An 18,874-nucleotide genomic window follows, 5' to 3' on the forward strand; every position below is an offset into this window, starting at 1 on the left:
ATTTACAAAATTTCAAACTATAAAATAATGCTCATTATTTTTACTTTGGCTATATCCTCTAGAACAAGGCTATGAAACTTCAGGTGTTTATAGCACAACTGAATCTACAGCAAACTTGGTAGGTATTTAATAATAATGACAAACACATATAGCTCCTGTGTACTAGAACACTGTTCTGAGTGCTATACATATAAATGTATTTAAATCAGAACAATCCTATGAGGTATTAGGGTATCATTCCCATTTTGTAGATGAAGAAATTGAGACCCAGAAATTAAGTAACTCATCCAAGATCACACCCCTTTCTAGAAATTACCCTAGAGATGTTCTTAATATGTGTTGATACAAGAGGAAATTTGAACATTGGCGATGATGATTTTTTTAGAGGATTTTATCATGATCTTTCTAACAGTAAGAATGGGCCATAAATCTCAGGTACTTAATATAACAAAAGTTTACTTCTTGGTTATGCTACATGTGTAGTGGAGGTCTGCAGGAGGGCTCTGCTTAGGGACTTAGGCTGATGGAAGCTCCATCCATGATTGCTAAGGCAGGAAACAAAAGGTAGTGAATGGTGCCCTGGCTCTTACAGCTTCTACCTGGAGATGACACATATCACTTTCTTTTCCATTTCTTTTTCATCGGCCAGAGCATGTTTCTCTTGAAGACTCTAACTTCTCTGTGCCTAGAAGTCAAAAAGTTGGAAATATTTTAACAGCACTAAGGATTACAACATTCAGTGGAAACTCCCACAGGCAAAATACTTCCTTCCACCTCAAGAGAGGCAACCCCAAAATCCCCTTCATTGTGATTAAACTCAGAGCCCAAGGTTTCTGGGAAATGTGTAGTACTCTGTATTGGGTCCAGATGTGGTTCCTCTTGATCTGGAGGCCTAAACCAAATATACAAAGTTATATACCCCCTACATACCCAATTTCCAGTGGTAGAGCAGGGACTGAAAAATTGCAGTAGAACTTCCCATTCAGATGCAGGGAAAATGGGAGAAACGGTTACTGGCCCATAGCAATTCTGACATCATGCTGGACAGACATTTTGAGGGCCCCCAACCTAGGCATGGGGACTGTTCCCTGGAGAGGCTCCCTGGTTCATTGTTTTCTGGGGCTCTTGATTACTCCAAGGCCCTTCCTTCCTTGGCCATATTTGAAGTAGGCATTGGAGAATAATCCATCTTGGCAGCTGAGCAGCTTTCTCAGCCTGCTTCTTACTCATAGAAAATTGAGGGCCCAAGGGTGGTTTTATCTCAGTTGGATAGTTTCAGTTCTGCTCATGGTTTCTTTGGCTATGTGAGTAATTTATTGTGCAGCTTCTCTGATTCCTATTAGTTTTATGTGCCAATAGCCATACTGACAATTCTTTTTTATAAATATACTACTTAGATTTGCTATAATTCTTTGCACTCTTATCCGTCTCTCTACTTGATTGCAAATACCTTCAGCTTATCAGGCATTGATGAAAGAGCCATACCTTTGAATACTTTTCCATGAGCCATTTTGTCCAAGTGCAAGGATTCATTGGGTGTTATATCCTTAATGGTACTCTTGCTTTGAGATACTTTAGTGCAATCATATTTTCACAATGATTTGAGTCTTCCTTCAAGGCCGAGTTTTAACTTCTCTTTGTTGTTCAAAGCATTTATCAATTTTATCTTTTAGAGTTTTGAGTTGAAGCAGTTGCCTCTCCAAACCCTACAAGTCCTAGTATTCAAGGACTCTATTCCCTTTCATTCCTGCTTACAAACTACTTTTCTGTACACATCTGTCTTAAAATACCTTGCTAAACTCTGCCAGCAGTAATCAAAACACAAAACTAACATTCTGTTTTCCAAACCTCTTCCCTTAAGAGCTACAAATTCATAATCTCCTTCTCAAGTTAGGTTTTTGTTAACAGCAGCACCCTAATTTTAGTTACCAATTACTGTTTTGGTCAAGCTAGGTTACACTGCAGCAACAGTCCACCAAAATCTCAGCGGCTTAACACAGTTGTTCTCGCTAATGTTAGAGGTCCAGTGCAGGTTGGTAGCAGGCCTTTGTTCATCAGAGTCACTCAGGAACCCAGGCTGATGGACATGTACTTTCACAGTCAACCTTGGCAGAGCTGAAGATAGGGAAATTGAACACTGGCTCTCAATATTTCTCATATTCCATTGTCCAAACAAGTCACGTGCCCATACCTAATTAGATGAGGCCAGGAAGAGCAACCTACCCATGTACCTAGGAGGAGAGCTGGAATATTTGTGAGGAAGTTGAATGACTACCCTCTATTCTCTGTGATTAATCTTACCTTTGATAGCTTCATGTACTGAATTTTTGTTTTTACTGTTCAGGCAATACATCTTAGGAAGGTGATGAAAACTGTGATATATAATTCTCTTCCCATTATTTCTCCTTCCCTTCCTTTGCCCCTGCTAGAGAAATAGTTTCTCCTCTCACTCTGTCATTACTATTCTCATATCACATGCTTTTTACACCATTTCTTGAAATAGCCACCCAAGTTGAAAAAGCAAGTAAAAATCTCGCCTTCAGGGATGACAAGAGTAGACACTTTCTTTCTGTCCCTTTAATTTCACTTGTCACGTGTTCCTTTTTCTGAACTTACTTGATCATACATCCCCAGTAGGTTTCAGTCTCTTCATGACGTGCTCCACTCCCACTCCCCAGTCACCAAGTTTCTAAGTAATTTTTCTAAGTAATTTTTTCACAGCATTCTGAGGGGAGAAGACCAATGCAGGACTTAAAGATTTCCAGGCACAGAACCTTCTAAGAAACCATGAACATTTTTTCTTCTTAATTCCACGCCCAACTCTCACCTAAATCCTTGTCTAGAATTGTTTAGAATTCACACTGGGCCTTCTGAGCCAGGACTGAAGTTTGCTTTTTGGCCGGTACTTGGGCTGTACTTGAACACAGACTTTCGAAACATGCACTCTTAGGTCCATGTTAAGTTGGGCTTGTCTTTGTCCCAATGTGGTTCCTCTTGTTTCCTGTGATACTTCCCCTGATTTCCTCTGTGTCCTTATTACCAGCTTCTGCTGCTAGTTTATTTTTCTGTCATGACGGTGTGTCATGCATAAGTCTGAGCCTTTTAAATTCATTGTTACTTTCACAAAGACAAGGTCTTGAGCCAAAGGGAAATGGTGTTTGGATTATACTACATCCTGCTTAGGTAGGATGCAGCTGACCAACCAGTTACCCACCCTTGTCCCAAGCTGTTCCTTTAGATGGAATGCTTTCTTTTAGCAACACTGTTGCTGGCCCTACTGATTTTGAGGTTTTTAAGGCAAGAGAGGACACTGAGAAAGTGTTTAAATTACAATTCTCCATTACATTTTAGTATCTACATTGGGACTAGAGTTGGATATGATCAGGATTTCTGTAGATAGGAAATAGAACAGTCACCTAAGTCAGGCACTAGAGTGATACCTTTTGGAGCATTATCATAGTAGTCACCTCCAAATTTGAATACTTTTAGGACAGATCACTTTCACTTATCATTAGGAGATGTTGAAACAAAGCAGATCTTTTATTGATGTATTGTTTAATTTCTTGATTTCCCCTTATTTGTACTTCTGTATTCAATAAAGTCTCTTGAGGATAGAAGACGATGTTCTATGTCTCCTCATGACGCAGTTACCTCATACAACTACCCCCAGAAGGTAATCTTTATAGTTTTATTTTGCAGTCAGTTGCAGTGGCCTAAACAGAAGAAAATGAATTTTTTCTTTTTGTTCTCTTTGCCCTTCATCATACTTCAAAGAAGCTGCTTATATTCTTATGTTAAGTGTTATTATACTTCCTGGTGCCTGGCACAATAATTAGTAAATTTATTAACAAATTGATGGAGCATCTACTGTGTTCCAGACACTGTTCTGTGTGCTGGCATTGGACTACTCAGTCTACTCTGAGCCTCTTATATAATGAGTGAGTTAATATAAATTACCTGTCAAGTCTGCCATTTCCTGAAACTTAAAATGTAAAGCTTTCTTATAGAATGGGAAGCTGGCATCAGAAAGGTAGCTGAAACCGTAGGAGTAAATAAGGTCATCCTGGAAAAAGGAAGAGATTGAGAAGAGCATCTAGAACAGAGCCTGTGCATCAGCATTTAGAAAATGGGTAGAGAAGGAATAGCCAAGGAGGGAGGAAAAGCAGGAGAGTGTATTATTATGGAAGCCCCAGGAAGAGAATGTTTCAAGGAATAGTCAAGTGTCAGTTGCTGCCAAGCTGTCAAGCAACATAAGGACTAACAAGAGTCTACTATGATTTGTTGCCATGGAGACCACTGTGACTTTGAATACAGTTTCTGAGAACCAGAGAGGGTAGCAGCCACATTGCAGTGGGTAATAAGAAAATGGAGACTACAGTGAGGACAGGGTGTTCATGAAGAAGAATCTGTTACCATTTATTGAACATCTTTCTGTGCACAGCCCTGCATTGGGTGCTGTGGCCTAATCAGAAAAACAAATTGCAGTCTCATGAAGTTAAAAAAAAGAGAAAAAGCAAAGAACATTTTCTGTTTTTTTTAAAAGTGTGTGTGGGGAAATATATATGCATGTAAAAATAAATACGCACTATAAATTTCTGGATAATATTCAGGAAACCCAGAGGTTACTTGTTTGTGGAGAGAGGAACTAGGCAGATGGATGACAGGGGTTGGAGGAAACTTTTCATTGTATACAATTTTATACTTGGTTTTTGAATCATATTAATGTATTACCTTTCCAGAAAAATATTAAAATAAAAAAGTAAAGCTCTCAAAGTCATCTGGGGTCTTTGAAAAGAAATAACCTTCCTATATTAGGTTTACATAAATATTGGCTTCTTGGTGTTTTAGTTATTAGAATACTATTTCCTGAAGTTTAGGATCAGATAAGAAACTAATATTGTTTGTGAAACCAAACTTAGAGTTCTAAACTTTCTTCCACACTTACAGGTGGTGATGGTAAATTCTGCAGCAGTTGCAGCTTCCTGTGCAAATATTGTTCCAGCCCCAGTCTTACCTAACTGTGCAGCAGCTAATCAAGCTAGTAGTACCATTTCAATTTCCTCACAGAATGCTATACAGCCTCTATTTGTATCTCCGCCTACACAAGGCAGGCCAGGTAGGTTATTAGTGGTTCCTTACTTTGGAAGCCTCTTTTTCTATTCATGAACACGCCCATACAACAATTCTAGTGATTAGATAAGATTACTTTAATCTCCAGTATTAAATTTCAATTTTTTTTCTTGAAAATTTGGCTTTGATATGATTTCATAGCTATTGTTTTGCTAACCCCATTGAAAATTTAGAGGACTTGTACTAGTTTCTTAAACTTCAAGTTAAGTTCTGTTATACAGAAATTAAGGTAAAGGTATTTCACATTTCACAGAATTAATTCCTGAGAAGTTTGGCTCTAGAATTTAAGAGATCCAGGTTAGAATCTTGGTTTTACAACTTACTAGCTATGTAATTTTGGACAAATTATTGAACCTTTCTTATCTGTGAGCTTGGAGGTACTGATAGTACCAATTTATGAAGTGGTTGTGAAATTCCACTGAGTTAATATAATTTAAAATTTTCAGCAGAATTCTGGGAAAGTGGTGGCAACAACAGCATAGCTTTTCAGTCTGCGTCCCCAAATAAAAATGGAAATAGTTGGGGTTTCCCTGGTGGCGCAGTGGTTGAGAATCTGCCTGCCAATGCAGGGGACACGGGTTCGAGCCCTGGTCTGGGAAGATCCCACATGCCGCGGAGCAGCTGGGCCCGTGAGCCACAGCTGCTGAGCCTGCGTGTCTGGAGCCTGTGCTCCGCAACAAGAGAGGCCACGATAGTGAGAGGCCCGCGCACCGCGATGAAGAATGGCCCCCGCTCGCTGCAACTGGAGAAAGTCCTCACACAGAAACGAAGACCCAACACAGCCAAAAATAAATAAATTAATTAATTAATTTAAAAAAAATGGAAATAGCAAAACCAAAACCCATGGGACAATGTTTAACAACAAAACTAGGTGACAGAGTCTCCCCATGAACCCCAAAATTTAAGCAGGTAGGGACAAACCATCAGTCACAAGACCTGCATGCTGTCAGGGTCAATGTGGGAGCAATAAGACGGAAGCATCGGGGATGTTGTCTGATGGACCTGAGAACAGAAGAACCCCAAAAGAGCTAATAAGAATTCACTGGACAGTGGGGCAGCCAATTTGGAAGGAACAGCTAAGACTGGGAAGGGATTTGACCTCTCCAGTACTAGGTGAGTGCTTTGGGTACATGGTAAAGGGACTAAAGGGCTTGGAACAGTTTCGCCCCTAAGAACTCTGAAAACTGACCTGGCAGGGCTACCTTTTAGGATAATATTCCTCACTGCGGGGTAAACTGCTGGGAGTGGAATCAAAATTGATGAGGATAGGGAAAGAGCAGGTCCAGACTAAAGCTGAGAGAACAGAGCCAAGGAATCCTAGAAAGCAGTCATGTTTTTAAACACTACAAAAACAATAGAGATCCCTAAGAAGTTAGAAAAGCTTTCTTGTATTCCATCTCATTCTAGAGTTCATGAAAAATAATTTCACATAAAAATGAATGTATATGTATAGCTGATTCACTTTGTTGTAAAGCAGAAACTGACACACCATTGTAAAGCAATTATACTCCAATAAAGATGTTAAAAAAAATGAAAGAAAAGCACTAAGGTTGCATACAAAGGTGTTTTAAGAGGAGAACAGAATAATATCCCTGTTAGACAGTAGAAGCATGTTAGAATGTGCACACTAAACAGAACTTAAACTAAACCAACAACTATTTCAAAATGAGGTAAAGACATTAATAACACAAAATGTTAAAAAATAACAAATCAGGATTAGAAAAACTCAGATGAGGTGACAGAACTCAGGAAAGCATTAGAAATGGAAGAAAGTCATTTTGGTAATGAAGACAAAACTATAAAGAACATGACCAAGTATGTACAACAGATAATGCTTTAAGAGAAAGATGTAAGAAAGGGGGGAAATCTAAAATGAAAAAAACGAAGAGAAAGATTCAAAAGTGACATATTGAAGTTAGGCAAAGGATATCCAACACTGATAGAAGTTCCTGAAGAAGAAAACCAAAGTAAGGGAAAAGAATAAATACTAAAAACTATAATTCAGAAAATTTTCCTGAAATTAAAAAACTTTAAAACTACATACTGAAACAGCGCTCTGCAGAATATTGAGCCAGAGCAACCAACACCAGGATATTCTAGTAAAACAACTGGACTTTAAAGAAAAAGCCTATGGAGTATAAAGGAAATAAAATGATAATCATCAAACTTTGACAGCAATGCTTCATGCTACAAAAAAATGGAGTAACATTTAAGATAATGAAAGGATATGTGAACCAAAGATTTTATATCCAGCCAAACATTTTCAGGCTTAAAGGGTAATGTATTAGAATTCAGAGAATATTATTTGCATGAGCCCTTCTTGAAGAATCTACTAAAGATACGCTGTCAAGTAAGGTAATTGCTAGCCACGTAAGACACTTTAAATTACAATTAAGTAAGTCTAAAGTTGCTCGGTCACACTAACCACATGCCAGGTGCTCAAAGCCACACGTGGCTAGTGGCTACTGTATTGGACAGCACAGATAAAGAATATTTCTGCCATCACAGAAAGTTGTATTGGAGGGACAGAGTGTATTGGAGAATGATTTTGACTTATAGACCACCAAAACAATAAAAGACATCAGTTTAAGACCTGATTGTAAGTATTAAATATATACTTAACACAAAATGAGGGCTGAGAAGTTGATAATATACTATGTAAAGCCTTATATTTGAACAATATAGGTACAGTATAGCTATTTTTAAAAATGGGAGAATTGAGAGACCATGTGCCAAGCATTTTTTAATGCTTTCAATAAACACATCAGGTTCTTTTATCTAGATACTTAGATTGTTATTCAGAGACTATAATGTCGGCTAAAACAAATGAGTATGGGATATTCCAGTTTTATCCTGCTGTGTCCTTGCAAACCGGGATCTTAGTATGGAAGAAAGGTAATGAACATGTACTAAAAGAGGCTAAGGAGAAACTTTTATGGTATCACATTTGAATTGGAAGTATCAATATGAACTTGAGGTATTTTATCTTTAAATTTGTGTATTTCCTAGCTCTGTCCACTGAAAAGGCCTAGAAACAATGAGTATCTTTAGCACTCAGTTTGTGACATTGAAATGCTGCTTCTCACTTAAACAGAAACAAACAGCTTTATGGAGAAATTTCTGGTTCCAGGTCTGGGCAGGAAATGTTCAAGATTAGCCTGGATCATCTTGTCATGCTAGATAGCAAGGAAGCTATCAACGAGTACTGGAGGTCATGTCAAAAGGACTCAGGAGCCATCTTGAAGAAGTTCCCACTGGCCAAAGATGGAACAGTTTGAGCTTCAACAATGATAATTGCAATAGATTGGAACACGTCAAATATATTTAAAAGTTCCTGATGATATTTTAAAAATTGGTTCTCTTGGGATTAACAACTATACATATATATATAAACAACTATACATAAAATAGATTAAAAAACAAGGATTTACTGTATAGCACAGGGAACTGTAATCAATATCTAATAATAACATATAATGGAAAAAAATCTGAAAAAAATACATAACTGAAAAAAGAATTGGTTCTCTTAAGAGGATGTTAGGAAACCAGTTTACGTTCTTGAAAAGGGGACAGTAAAGTGAAAGAATCAAGTATTTATCCTGCCTTTCTTATATGAACTATTCTACGGGGTAACCAAATAGTAGATGAGGGGAAATATTTCTATATATTAGTATTCTAATCAGTGAAAAAGAAGTGGCAGAATGTAATCATTTTGCAGTCGTTACTGAACGGATGCATATTAAACAGCGATAGCTGCTAAGATTGCAAAGATAATGAGACATTACCTATAGACTGCCAAAGGAATCAATCCTGAGTCTGATCTAGTCTTCTGGATCTAGCTGCCTATTTGCAGGAAATACAAGAACATATTGAAATGCACCATGAGTATATAATCAGCAAAATCCAGACTGGGAAACTCAACAGGTCAAGGGGTCTTCAAAAGACAAATTGAAAGGAAATGACAGGGATGGAGAAAGGACCTGTAGATTAAAAGAGGTTCAAGATACAGTTTTTAAGAAACTGTCTAGGGATGCACATTTGGGTGACAAAACACTTAAAACTACAAAGAAGTGATTACTATGAAAGTCAGGATAATGGTTGATTATGGTGGGGGTAAGAGGGTGGTGATTGTGATGGAGTGCATGGAAGTTTTCTGAAATGGCTGGCAAAGCTTTCTTTCTTAACCTTGATAGTGTCCACCTGAAAATAATTCGTTTGATTTGTTTTCTGTATCTGTTTTATTTATAATGTAAAAGTTAAGTACTTAGCCACTGTGCCTGGAGCAAAACATGCAATATATGTTCATTAATGACCACAGAAATTTTTCATTGGAAATGTTAATGTAGGTACTGGTTTTACTACTTTGTGCTAATTGTAGGGGAACATGTTGGCTATCTGCTTCCAGCAGATGTCTGAGCTTAAAAAAACAAGTGACAGGTGAAATCAAGCATTGGAATACCCCATTTATGTAGAATCATTGAAAGCTTACCCTTTAAATGCCAGATTTATGTTTTTTTGTAGATGCTTCTAAAAATGTATATGGCCTTCCTTTTACTCTTTGTTGAGCCACTTGTGGACCTCAACTATAACTCTTAATAGGTAATGGCTGCTTTTTAGTTGCTCTTTGTCGTTCCTGTCCTCTAGATAAAACTCAAGTTTCTCATTGTTATTCATGTGTCTGTCTGGCAGCCCCATCCCATCCTCCTTTAAGTCACTTCCTATCTGCCAGGTAACTAGATGCCATGATTGCTTTTATTATGATTGTCTTCATAGGCATTAAATCCTGTTAACTGAGTTTTTTGGTAACTGTTTCCAAGTCTTTTGCCAGGGCCAGAACTAGTGACTTACTTGCTCTGGGTACAAAATTTAAGGGAGTGTCAAAAGAAAAAAACAAACCCACAGTGATCAAGATAAATAATACTTTAATGCACTATTAAAAAAAACAAAACTAATGCAAAAAAAGAATCCATGATAAACAAAGTATCAAAGTTTTTTTAAAAGATAGGAACTGTGGGCCAGGCTTAGGGTGAGGTGAGTGAGGCAGGCACTCTTGGGGTCATACAACTGCAAGCTTGAATCCTGTCTTTTAGAATTTTGGTATTTTATTCATCATGAATTTTTTTTTTTTGATTTAATTTGGTGGCCATTTAAATTTTGCACCTCACTGCACGTTAGTACTGGCCCTGCCCTTTGGTCTCTAGAGAAGCTGAGTCTTACTATGTATATTTATGTTCTCTTCTGAAATGTCCTGAAGCAGACTGCAGCTGCATGGACAAGGAAATAAGCTTTTTGAATGAATTTCGTTGGTTTCCATTCACTTTTAGAAAAGTTTGATTCCATTGTTCTGGGTCCATCCCTTGAACCATACCTGGTAAGCCTATAGAGCCCTGTTAAGTCTGCAAATTAGATGCTCATGCATCTCTAGAGCAACTGGAAGTTTTAAAAGCTTTTTCTTATGGAACGTATTATAATATGCATTTTAAAAGAAAGTTGAGTTCAATTACTAAATAATGGCTATATTTCCCTGTGCTGTACAATATATCCTTGTTGCTTATTTTATACATAGTAGTTTGTATCTCTTAATCCCCTACTCCTTTTTTGCTCCTCTTCACTCTCCCCACTGGTAACCAACCACTAGTTTGTTCTCTATATCTGAATCTGTTTCTGTGTTTTTTTATAGTCATTTGTTTTGTTTTTTAGATTCCACATAAAAGTGATAATGTAGAGCATTGGTCCCCAACCTTTTTGGCACCGGGGACCAGTTTCATGGAAGACAGTTTTTCCACAGACGGGGGTGAGGGTGGGGGGTGCTTCAGGCAGTAACGCGAGCGATGGGGAGCAGCAGATGAAGCTTCGCTCGCTCGCCTGCCGCGCACCTCCTGCTGTAGCCCGGTTCCTAACAGGCCGCGGCCGGTTGGGGACCCCTGATGTAGGGTATCTGTCTTTGTCTGACTTATTTCATTTTTCACTTAGTTTAGATCTGTGATTCTCAGCTGGAGGAGAATTTGCCCCTTAGGAAACATTTGACAATGTCTGCAGACATTTTCAATGGTCCTACAACTTGGCAGGGGAGAGCTACTGGCATCTAATAAGTTGAGGCCAGGGATGATGCTAAAACAGCCTCCACAGCAAAGAATTATTGCGCCCAATATGTTAATCATGCCAAATGAAACCGGAGGTTTGTCCTAGATACTAATATGTTACCAGTTATATGTATTGTAAATATTTTCTCTCACTTTGTTGATATTTTCATTTTTCCTGTGGTACCTTTTGATGAAGAGAAATTCTTAATTTTAATGTAATTTAAGTTATCAATCAAAAAAAAAAAAGTTCAAAGTAACCTCCAAATTTCTTCAGTCCTTGATTCTCTCAGGCCCAGGAGAACTTACTTAGCTACCTCTGTGTCTAGTAGTTGGTTTTTACCTTGTAATCATAATCACATTCTACTATTTTTAGCTAATTGAACTTACTCCAGTTGTTTTTGAAAAAAATGGTGTGATTTGAGTGCTAGTTTAAAAGGAATAAGAGTGTGGCTTTGTTGAAGCCATTATTTTATAGAAAACAAATCCATGAATCTTTAGAGCATTTGGAGATGTTCTAAAAATTAAATCCTCTTCTAAAACTGTAAAAGTGGCGATTTCTACATGCATGACAAAACTCCAAAACTCGAAAGTTATTTGAGCAAATTTTTTAAATTTACTGTTTAATTTAGATACAGTAAAATTTATTTTTTGGTGCCCTGTTCTGTGAGTTTTAACAATGCATAGCATTGTGTAACTACCACCACAATCAAGAGAACAGTTTCATCACCCCAAAAGAGTTGGTTATCAAGTTTTAAATCACCCTAAGATTTAGATTTCCTATTACTATTAGCCTGTAGTTGTATAAAGGGTATAAATAAATGTGTTGTTAGTATTTTTGTTGGTGAATGAAAGCAATGTGGATTACTTCTAATACTTGGCCTTAAATTCATCTTGCTAAATTACCAGAATAACAAATTCAGCTTGTGTGGACTGTTCTTGTACTAAACGAAGTGTTCTAAACTCCAAATTTAAACCTTTATTGAACAATGAGCCCAAACTTTCTATACTTCTCAGGGGTAAAATTATAATGCAGGCAACACAGTGATAAAATTTAGTACTGGAATTTCTAAGTCAGCTAAAATGTTCAATTAAACTTGAAGGGTTGTATCAAAAAATTTAACAAATTTATCTAACATAGTATGTATATGTGGAGATAATTTATTTTCACTAGGTTGGAACCACATTGCTGCCTTTATCATCATAGAGGAATGTATTGATATTTAAACATAATTATATTTGAATTTCTTATGTCAAAAACTGTGGAACTCCTAAGTGACTGTGGTTTTTAAACTATAGTAACTGTTATAGAAAGTTAAAGGGATAAGATAGTTCATCTACCCTGTCTGTTTTAGATTCTGTAGGTCCTTAGAAATGGAACTGTTATGATTTAGAGTTCTCTATATTCCTCTGATGCTACCAAGTAGAAACCTTCAAGGATTGCTTAAATCTGTAATCTGTGCAATTTAGTCTCTCTTATTAGCTTCTACATCTTGTGATTTGGCAGATGGCTGAAAACATCCTTAACTTTGTATTAAGCTAAGTAAAAATTTTGCTTTAGTAGTATTTATTTATGTACATGTTAGCTGATGTTCAAAATCTTGGTAGTCAAGCCTCTGTAGTTCCCAGTTTTTTTCCTTTTAATGTCAAGTAATTTCCTTAACTCAAAATAACCTGTAATGAACTCCTACTTTTCAACTGGCATGTCTAAAAGAATATGTGCAATTTACCTTCTAAGTTTTTGTTTTTAAGTCAAACCATAAGACTCAGAGTTGCTTGACTCTATTGGGAACACAAAAGAAATAGAGGATGAGCTACTGCTTATAAGATGTTACAGCTGTACATTGCTACTTTGTTTTGTTTCTTTTTTAGTGATTGCTTCAGCATCCTGTCCATACCTGGCTGCTCCTATTCCTGCTGCTGCTGCCTCTCTACCACCTCCACCTCCTCCACCACCACCTCCTCCTCCTCTTGAGGTGAGAGAGGCTTCAAACTTACCATCACTACCTCCACCTTATTCCTGTGATCCACGTGGCAGTGATCTGCCTCAAGGTAAGTAGATTTTGAGACTTGGGTGAGGGTTATTTAGGTCTGTTTTTTTTTTTTTTGGTTTTTTAATTTTAAATTTTAGAGCGTATCTCTCTTTGGTTGACCAGTGAGGGTAGGGTGGTGGACCAAATGGAAATTGACTTGAGAGCATAATGCTAGGTAAATGACTAAGGAAAGAAGGAACCGAAAGCTGAGAATATCTTCTGCATAATCAAGAAGTGTATGGTTGAGCTGACTCACGCTGCTTTTCTAAGGTAGCTACATGTCTGCCCTGAAGAAGATTCTCAACTGGATATCTGCTGTCAATTATTTTTCTTGAAAAGCAGGAGTTGATAACAAAATTTTCTCCATTTCTTTTATTTAATGCCTACCACAAGTGCATGAAATTGTTGCATTCTTGATATTTAAGATTCCAACTGAATTTTGAAGAATTGGAAAAGGTTTTTGGGGGAGGAATCGGGGGGGGGGGCTCTGATCTGCCTTGGATTTCAGCCATGTGTTGTTTCCTTAATTAAACTAAGGAGTAGCTTTCCATTGGAAGTTTTTTGTTACCCCTCAGTTTGGCAGTGTATCTCAAAAGAGAATTGTAGTTGAAAGTTGTTTGTAGCTTCTTCATACTTTTTTTTTTTTTTTGCTGTAATATTCCCTTGATTTTTCTAGCTGCTTTTCTATTCTATTTTGGTTTTTTTCAGCCCCTAAGGTAGTCACCAGGGTCTTCAACTCCATTCTGTTCTTTTTCTCTTCCTTAAAACTTGATTATCAACTTTATGTAGATGATTTCTAAATCTGTCTGGCCTTGGCCTCTACCTACTTGCTAGACATTTTCACTTGGCTTTCTTACTTTTATTTCAGACTCAGTCTGTCTACAGTGAAATTCCTCATCTTCATCTCCCTTCTTTCTTCTCTTTAGGCCATGCAAAACATTGACTCTTTTCCTTGGTTTTCTATTTTATTAATAATGTATCATTGAACAATGATCCCTTTACTCCTCTCCCCTCACCTACCTACCCCTGCCCAAGATCTTCTCAGCACATAATGCTGATTTTGCATTTCCCAGCATTTTATTTTGAAAATGTTTAGACATACATGAAATTTGAATTTTAAGATGAATATTCATATATCCACCACCTATATTCTATTGTTAACAGTTAACTATACTTGCATTAGCATGCATTTCTCCATCTTTTCCTCCATCCATCTCTCTGTCCATCAATTAATCCATCTTTTTGGTGCATTTCAAAGTAAATTGTAGACATCATTCTTCCCCATTAAAAACTTGAACATACATATCATTAACTAGAGTTTGGTATTTATTTTTTCTTTTGATGTAAAGTTTACATATAATAAAATGAACAAATCTTAAATGTACACTTGCTGAGTTTTGACAGATGAGTACATGCACCTGTGTAACCCAAATCCCAATCAAGTTATAAAACATTATCATTATCCCACAACGTTCCTTCATGCCCCTTCCCAGTCTTTCCCTACCCCATCTCTACTTCCCCCCAGAGACAACCACTGTTCTGATATTTTTCTGCCCTAGTTTTACCTGTTTAAGAATTTCATGTGAATATAATACAGTATGTACTCTTTATGGAAGGCTTCTTAAACTCAATGTAATATTTTTTGAAATTCTTCCATGTTGCTGTGTATTATCAGTAGTCTATTTGCTTTTATTGCTGAGTAGTATTTCATCGTCTGGGTATTCTACAGTTTGTCCATTCTCCTGTTGAGGGACACCTGGACTATTATGGTTTGGATCAGTTATGATAAAGCTGCTATGAACATGCTTGTAGAAGTCTTTGTGAACATGTGTTTTCATTTCCCTTGGGCAAATACCTAGGAGTGGAATTGATGGGCATAGATAGGTGTGTGTTTAGTTTTATAAGAAATTGCTGGTCATTTTTCCAAAACTGTACCTTATCTCCTTCTACTTTTACAAGAACTCTATGCACCTGGTTTTCTACTTCTAAGCCTTTGCTGTCATGGTGATTCTACTCAAATTCTCTCCCCCTCTACTCTTCCATCTAACTTCCTATTTAAAGCCTATCATTTTCATGATCCCACCCCCCAGTTGCATTTCAAAGTGATGTTTTTGAGTTCTTATAGTCCTTACCTGCCACTTTTTTTTAACAGCTTGAGATATAATTCATATACCATGCAAGTCATCCATGTAAAGTGTATAATTCAGTGCTTTTTAGTATATTCACAAATTTGTACAACCATCACCACCGTCTAATTCCAAAATATTTTCATCACCCCAAAAAGAAACCCTGTACCCATTAGCAGTTACTCCTCATTCTCTCTGGCCCTGGCAACTACTATTCTGCTTTCTGTCTCTATAGATTTGCCTGTTCTGGACATTTCATGTAGATGGAGTCATACAATATGTGGTCTTTTGTAGGCTGGCTTCTTTCATTTGGCATAATGTTTTCAAGGTTCATCCATGTTGTAACATGTATCAGTATTTCATTCTTTTTTTCGGCTGAATAACATTCCATTATATAGATATACCATATTTTATTATGTTAGTTGATGGACATTTGGGTCGTTTCCACATTTTTGCTATTGAGAATAATACTGCTATGGATTTTTTGTGTGGATGTATGTGAATACCAAGGGGTAGAATCCCATGCCATTTGTGGATTTACTTCCTGCTATTATCTTTTCATATTCTTTAGCTTGAGCATTACGCTTTATACTGTATTCCCACATAATAGTCAAAATACAAGCTCATTCTTTCAAAGTGGCAGTAAGTACATTTGTATGTATTGGGAGTCTCCAACTTAAGAAAGAAGGGTTTTCTGAGAGTTTGTTAGTGGAATCAAGTTACATTATCTTATTTATAAGAATATATGTGAATCCCAGGTCAATCAATAAAAATATATTTAGAGGGCTGCCCTGGTGGCGCAGTGGTTGAGAATCTGCCTGCCAATGCAGGGGACACGGGTTCGAGCCCTGGTCTGGGAGGATCCCACATGCCGCAGAGCGACTAGGCCCGTGAGCCACAATTGCTGAGCCTGCGCGTCTGGAGCCTGTGCTCCGCAACAAGAGAGGCCACGATAGTGAGAGGCCTGCGCACCGTGATGAAGAGTGGCCCCCACTTGCCGCAACTAAAGAAAGCCCTCCCACAGAAACGAAGACCCAATACAGCCATAAATAAATGAATGAATGAATGAATGAATGAATAAATAAAATATATATTTAGAGATATAATTGAAATGCTAAGGCTATTCCCTCTTCTCTCATACATCTACTTTTTGTTCATTTGTAAAATACTTTAAAGTTCTATGTCTGGAGAAATTTTATCACCTTAGGGTATAACTTATTTCGAGTTACCTTGCTCATTGCCTCCTCTTTTTGGAGTCCTAGTGGTGGTATGTTAGTCATGTTAAATAAAAACAAGGTGAATTGTTTCAAACAGTGCTAGTTATCTTAGTAGACATCACTAATCTTGGCATTTGTAGAACATTAGTTTGTACTATGTATTAGCTCTGAAGACCAACATGATTGCTTTTGTAGATTTGTATTAAAGTAAAATTTTAGTCTTGAGACAAGCAAGAAAATGCCTTTACTAGAGTCTCTCTAAATATTTGCAGAGTAGTATTCCTGTAACATATGTCTAATATTAAGGATAAAAATAAAATCTGTATTTGTTGATTAAACCTTCTTGGCTCAGAAAATGATCTTAGCTATAGTGGTAGGTAAATGGTCATTTACTATAAGGTAGAATTGAGGGTAGTGTTGATGTGGGAAGACTACATTTGTTGTACCTACCTTAATACTGAAAGAGAAGAGCTTTTAAGTGGTAAGTTTTAATTGTTTATGTCATCTAGTCACTAAAATTTAAATTTTTAATTTTAGATGCAAATGTTTTGCAGTACTATTTCAATCTGGGATTGCAGGTAAGAGTCCTGTTAAAATTGCTTTGATTAAAAAAAAAAAAAAACCTCTAACTTAAAAATGTAAGCCGTTTTGGTAATCAGACTCTTGAACCTTCAAACCCAAGAACACTGTGAGGGACCTAAAAGATTTATTTCTGTCTTTATATCTCTGAAGATGACACAGGTCAGTTTTCTACTTTAACCTCCCAGTGCTTCAGTTTCTCTTATAAAATAGTTGTAAATTGTCATGAGTGGGGGCCCTACGAAGTACAACTTTAGCATATATTGGCCTCCATATTTAACATCATATGCCAACCCTTCACTATGTTTTTCTATCTCGAAATAACAAATGGATTATTTATCCTGTTTACTTAAAACATTTTTGTGGCTATTTCTGCATTTTATGTGAAAAGTAATCCGACTAATTCAAAGACATTTAAAGAGCTGTATTATTTTTAAAGTACTCATGTGTTCATAGATATTTGCCAAACACTGATTTTTACCACTTCCCTGAGTTGTAGAAAGGGAGTACTGACAGGTATCTTAATATCGCTGAAAGGTGTCTCTGATTTCACGTAAGAGCTCTTTTACTTTATACTTTCAGGGATCATTTTCCCCCTGAAATACACTTCTGATATAATAAGATGATACATTTTCTGAAAAGGAATGATGCATCTTAAGATTTGGCATATGACATAGTAAACCAGATAGTCTACTGGATAATACTCACATTAGTTCATATTTTCCAAGACACTGATTTCCCTAAAACATAGGACATATCATTTCCAGAAAACTATCTTTACTGACTGGCACACATTTATAATATAAGAGTAGTAGAGTGGGTTTTTGTTCTCTGAGACTATATTTCCTAAATGCAGTTTCAAGAATTGAAAAAATAAAGTGCTTGCCCCTTCAGTTATGTTTGTTTATTATAGTCACCTGTGGAAACAAGGTGGCGGCAGTTTATTTATTTATTTGTTTGTTTATTTTTAGTATTTTTGTTTGTTTTAAATTTAAGTATAGTTGTACAACATTATATGTTACGGGTGTACAGTATAGTGATTCACAATTATTATAAAATATTGGCTGTATTCCCCGTGTTGTACAATATAGTCTCCTATATTTTACATCATGGGAATACAAGGAAATGTAGAATAGATATTTTAATATTTTCTCATATTAAAAGTAATAGCATTCATTATGGTGCATATGGAAAATACTAATGTGTAAAGAAAACCGAAATCACCTGTATAATCACTGTATACTTTGCTATATTTCCTTACAGCTTATTTATTTATTTTATAAAATATGGACTGTGCTATGTAATTTTGTAAACTTTTAAGTTAAACAATATGAACACTTTTTCTTTAAATATTTGACACCATGATTTTTTTATTGCCTGTATTGTATTCCATCATGGATATATCATAATTCATTCATCCAGTTTCTTATTGTTGAATATTTAGGTCATTAATTTTTTTTTGCCTTTAAAAACAATGCTGTGACAGACACTGTTGTATACAGATCATTGTGTAAATCTCTAATTTCCTTAGGGTGCTTTCCTAAAATAATTCCTAGGTCCAAATATGAGATACAGAGGCTGCGAAAGATCTTAAAGTTGTTATAGAGAATAGATTTTCTAAATGTCATATCATATCATTTAGTTCAAAAGTCATTGTTATCCCACCTGGAAATCATGGCCCAACTTTTTTTTGGAAGAATGGTACTAGT

General features: G+C 36.5%; 1 protein-coding gene across 1 annotated transcript in view; it reads left to right on the forward strand.

Moving 5' to 3' along the window:
* ALG13 (ALG13 UDP-N-acetylglucosaminyltransferase subunit) overlaps window positions 1–18,874 on the forward strand; it is a 65,930-nt gene that overhangs the window by 43,219 nt on the left and 3,837 nt on the right. The window contains 5 exon segments of the mRNA XM_082447523.1: window positions 63–118; window positions 3,602–3,673; window positions 4,948–5,116; window positions 13,083–13,262; window positions 17,124–17,164. Coding sequence (XP_082303649.1) covers window positions 63–118; window positions 3,602–3,673; window positions 4,948–5,116; window positions 13,083–13,262; window positions 17,124–17,164 — 518 coding nt within the window.

This window comes from Balaenoptera physalus (assembly GCF_965194825.1).
Source record: "Balaenoptera physalus genome assembly, chromosome: X".
NCBI lineage: Eukaryota > Metazoa > Chordata > Mammalia > Artiodactyla > Balaenopteridae > Balaenoptera > Balaenoptera physalus.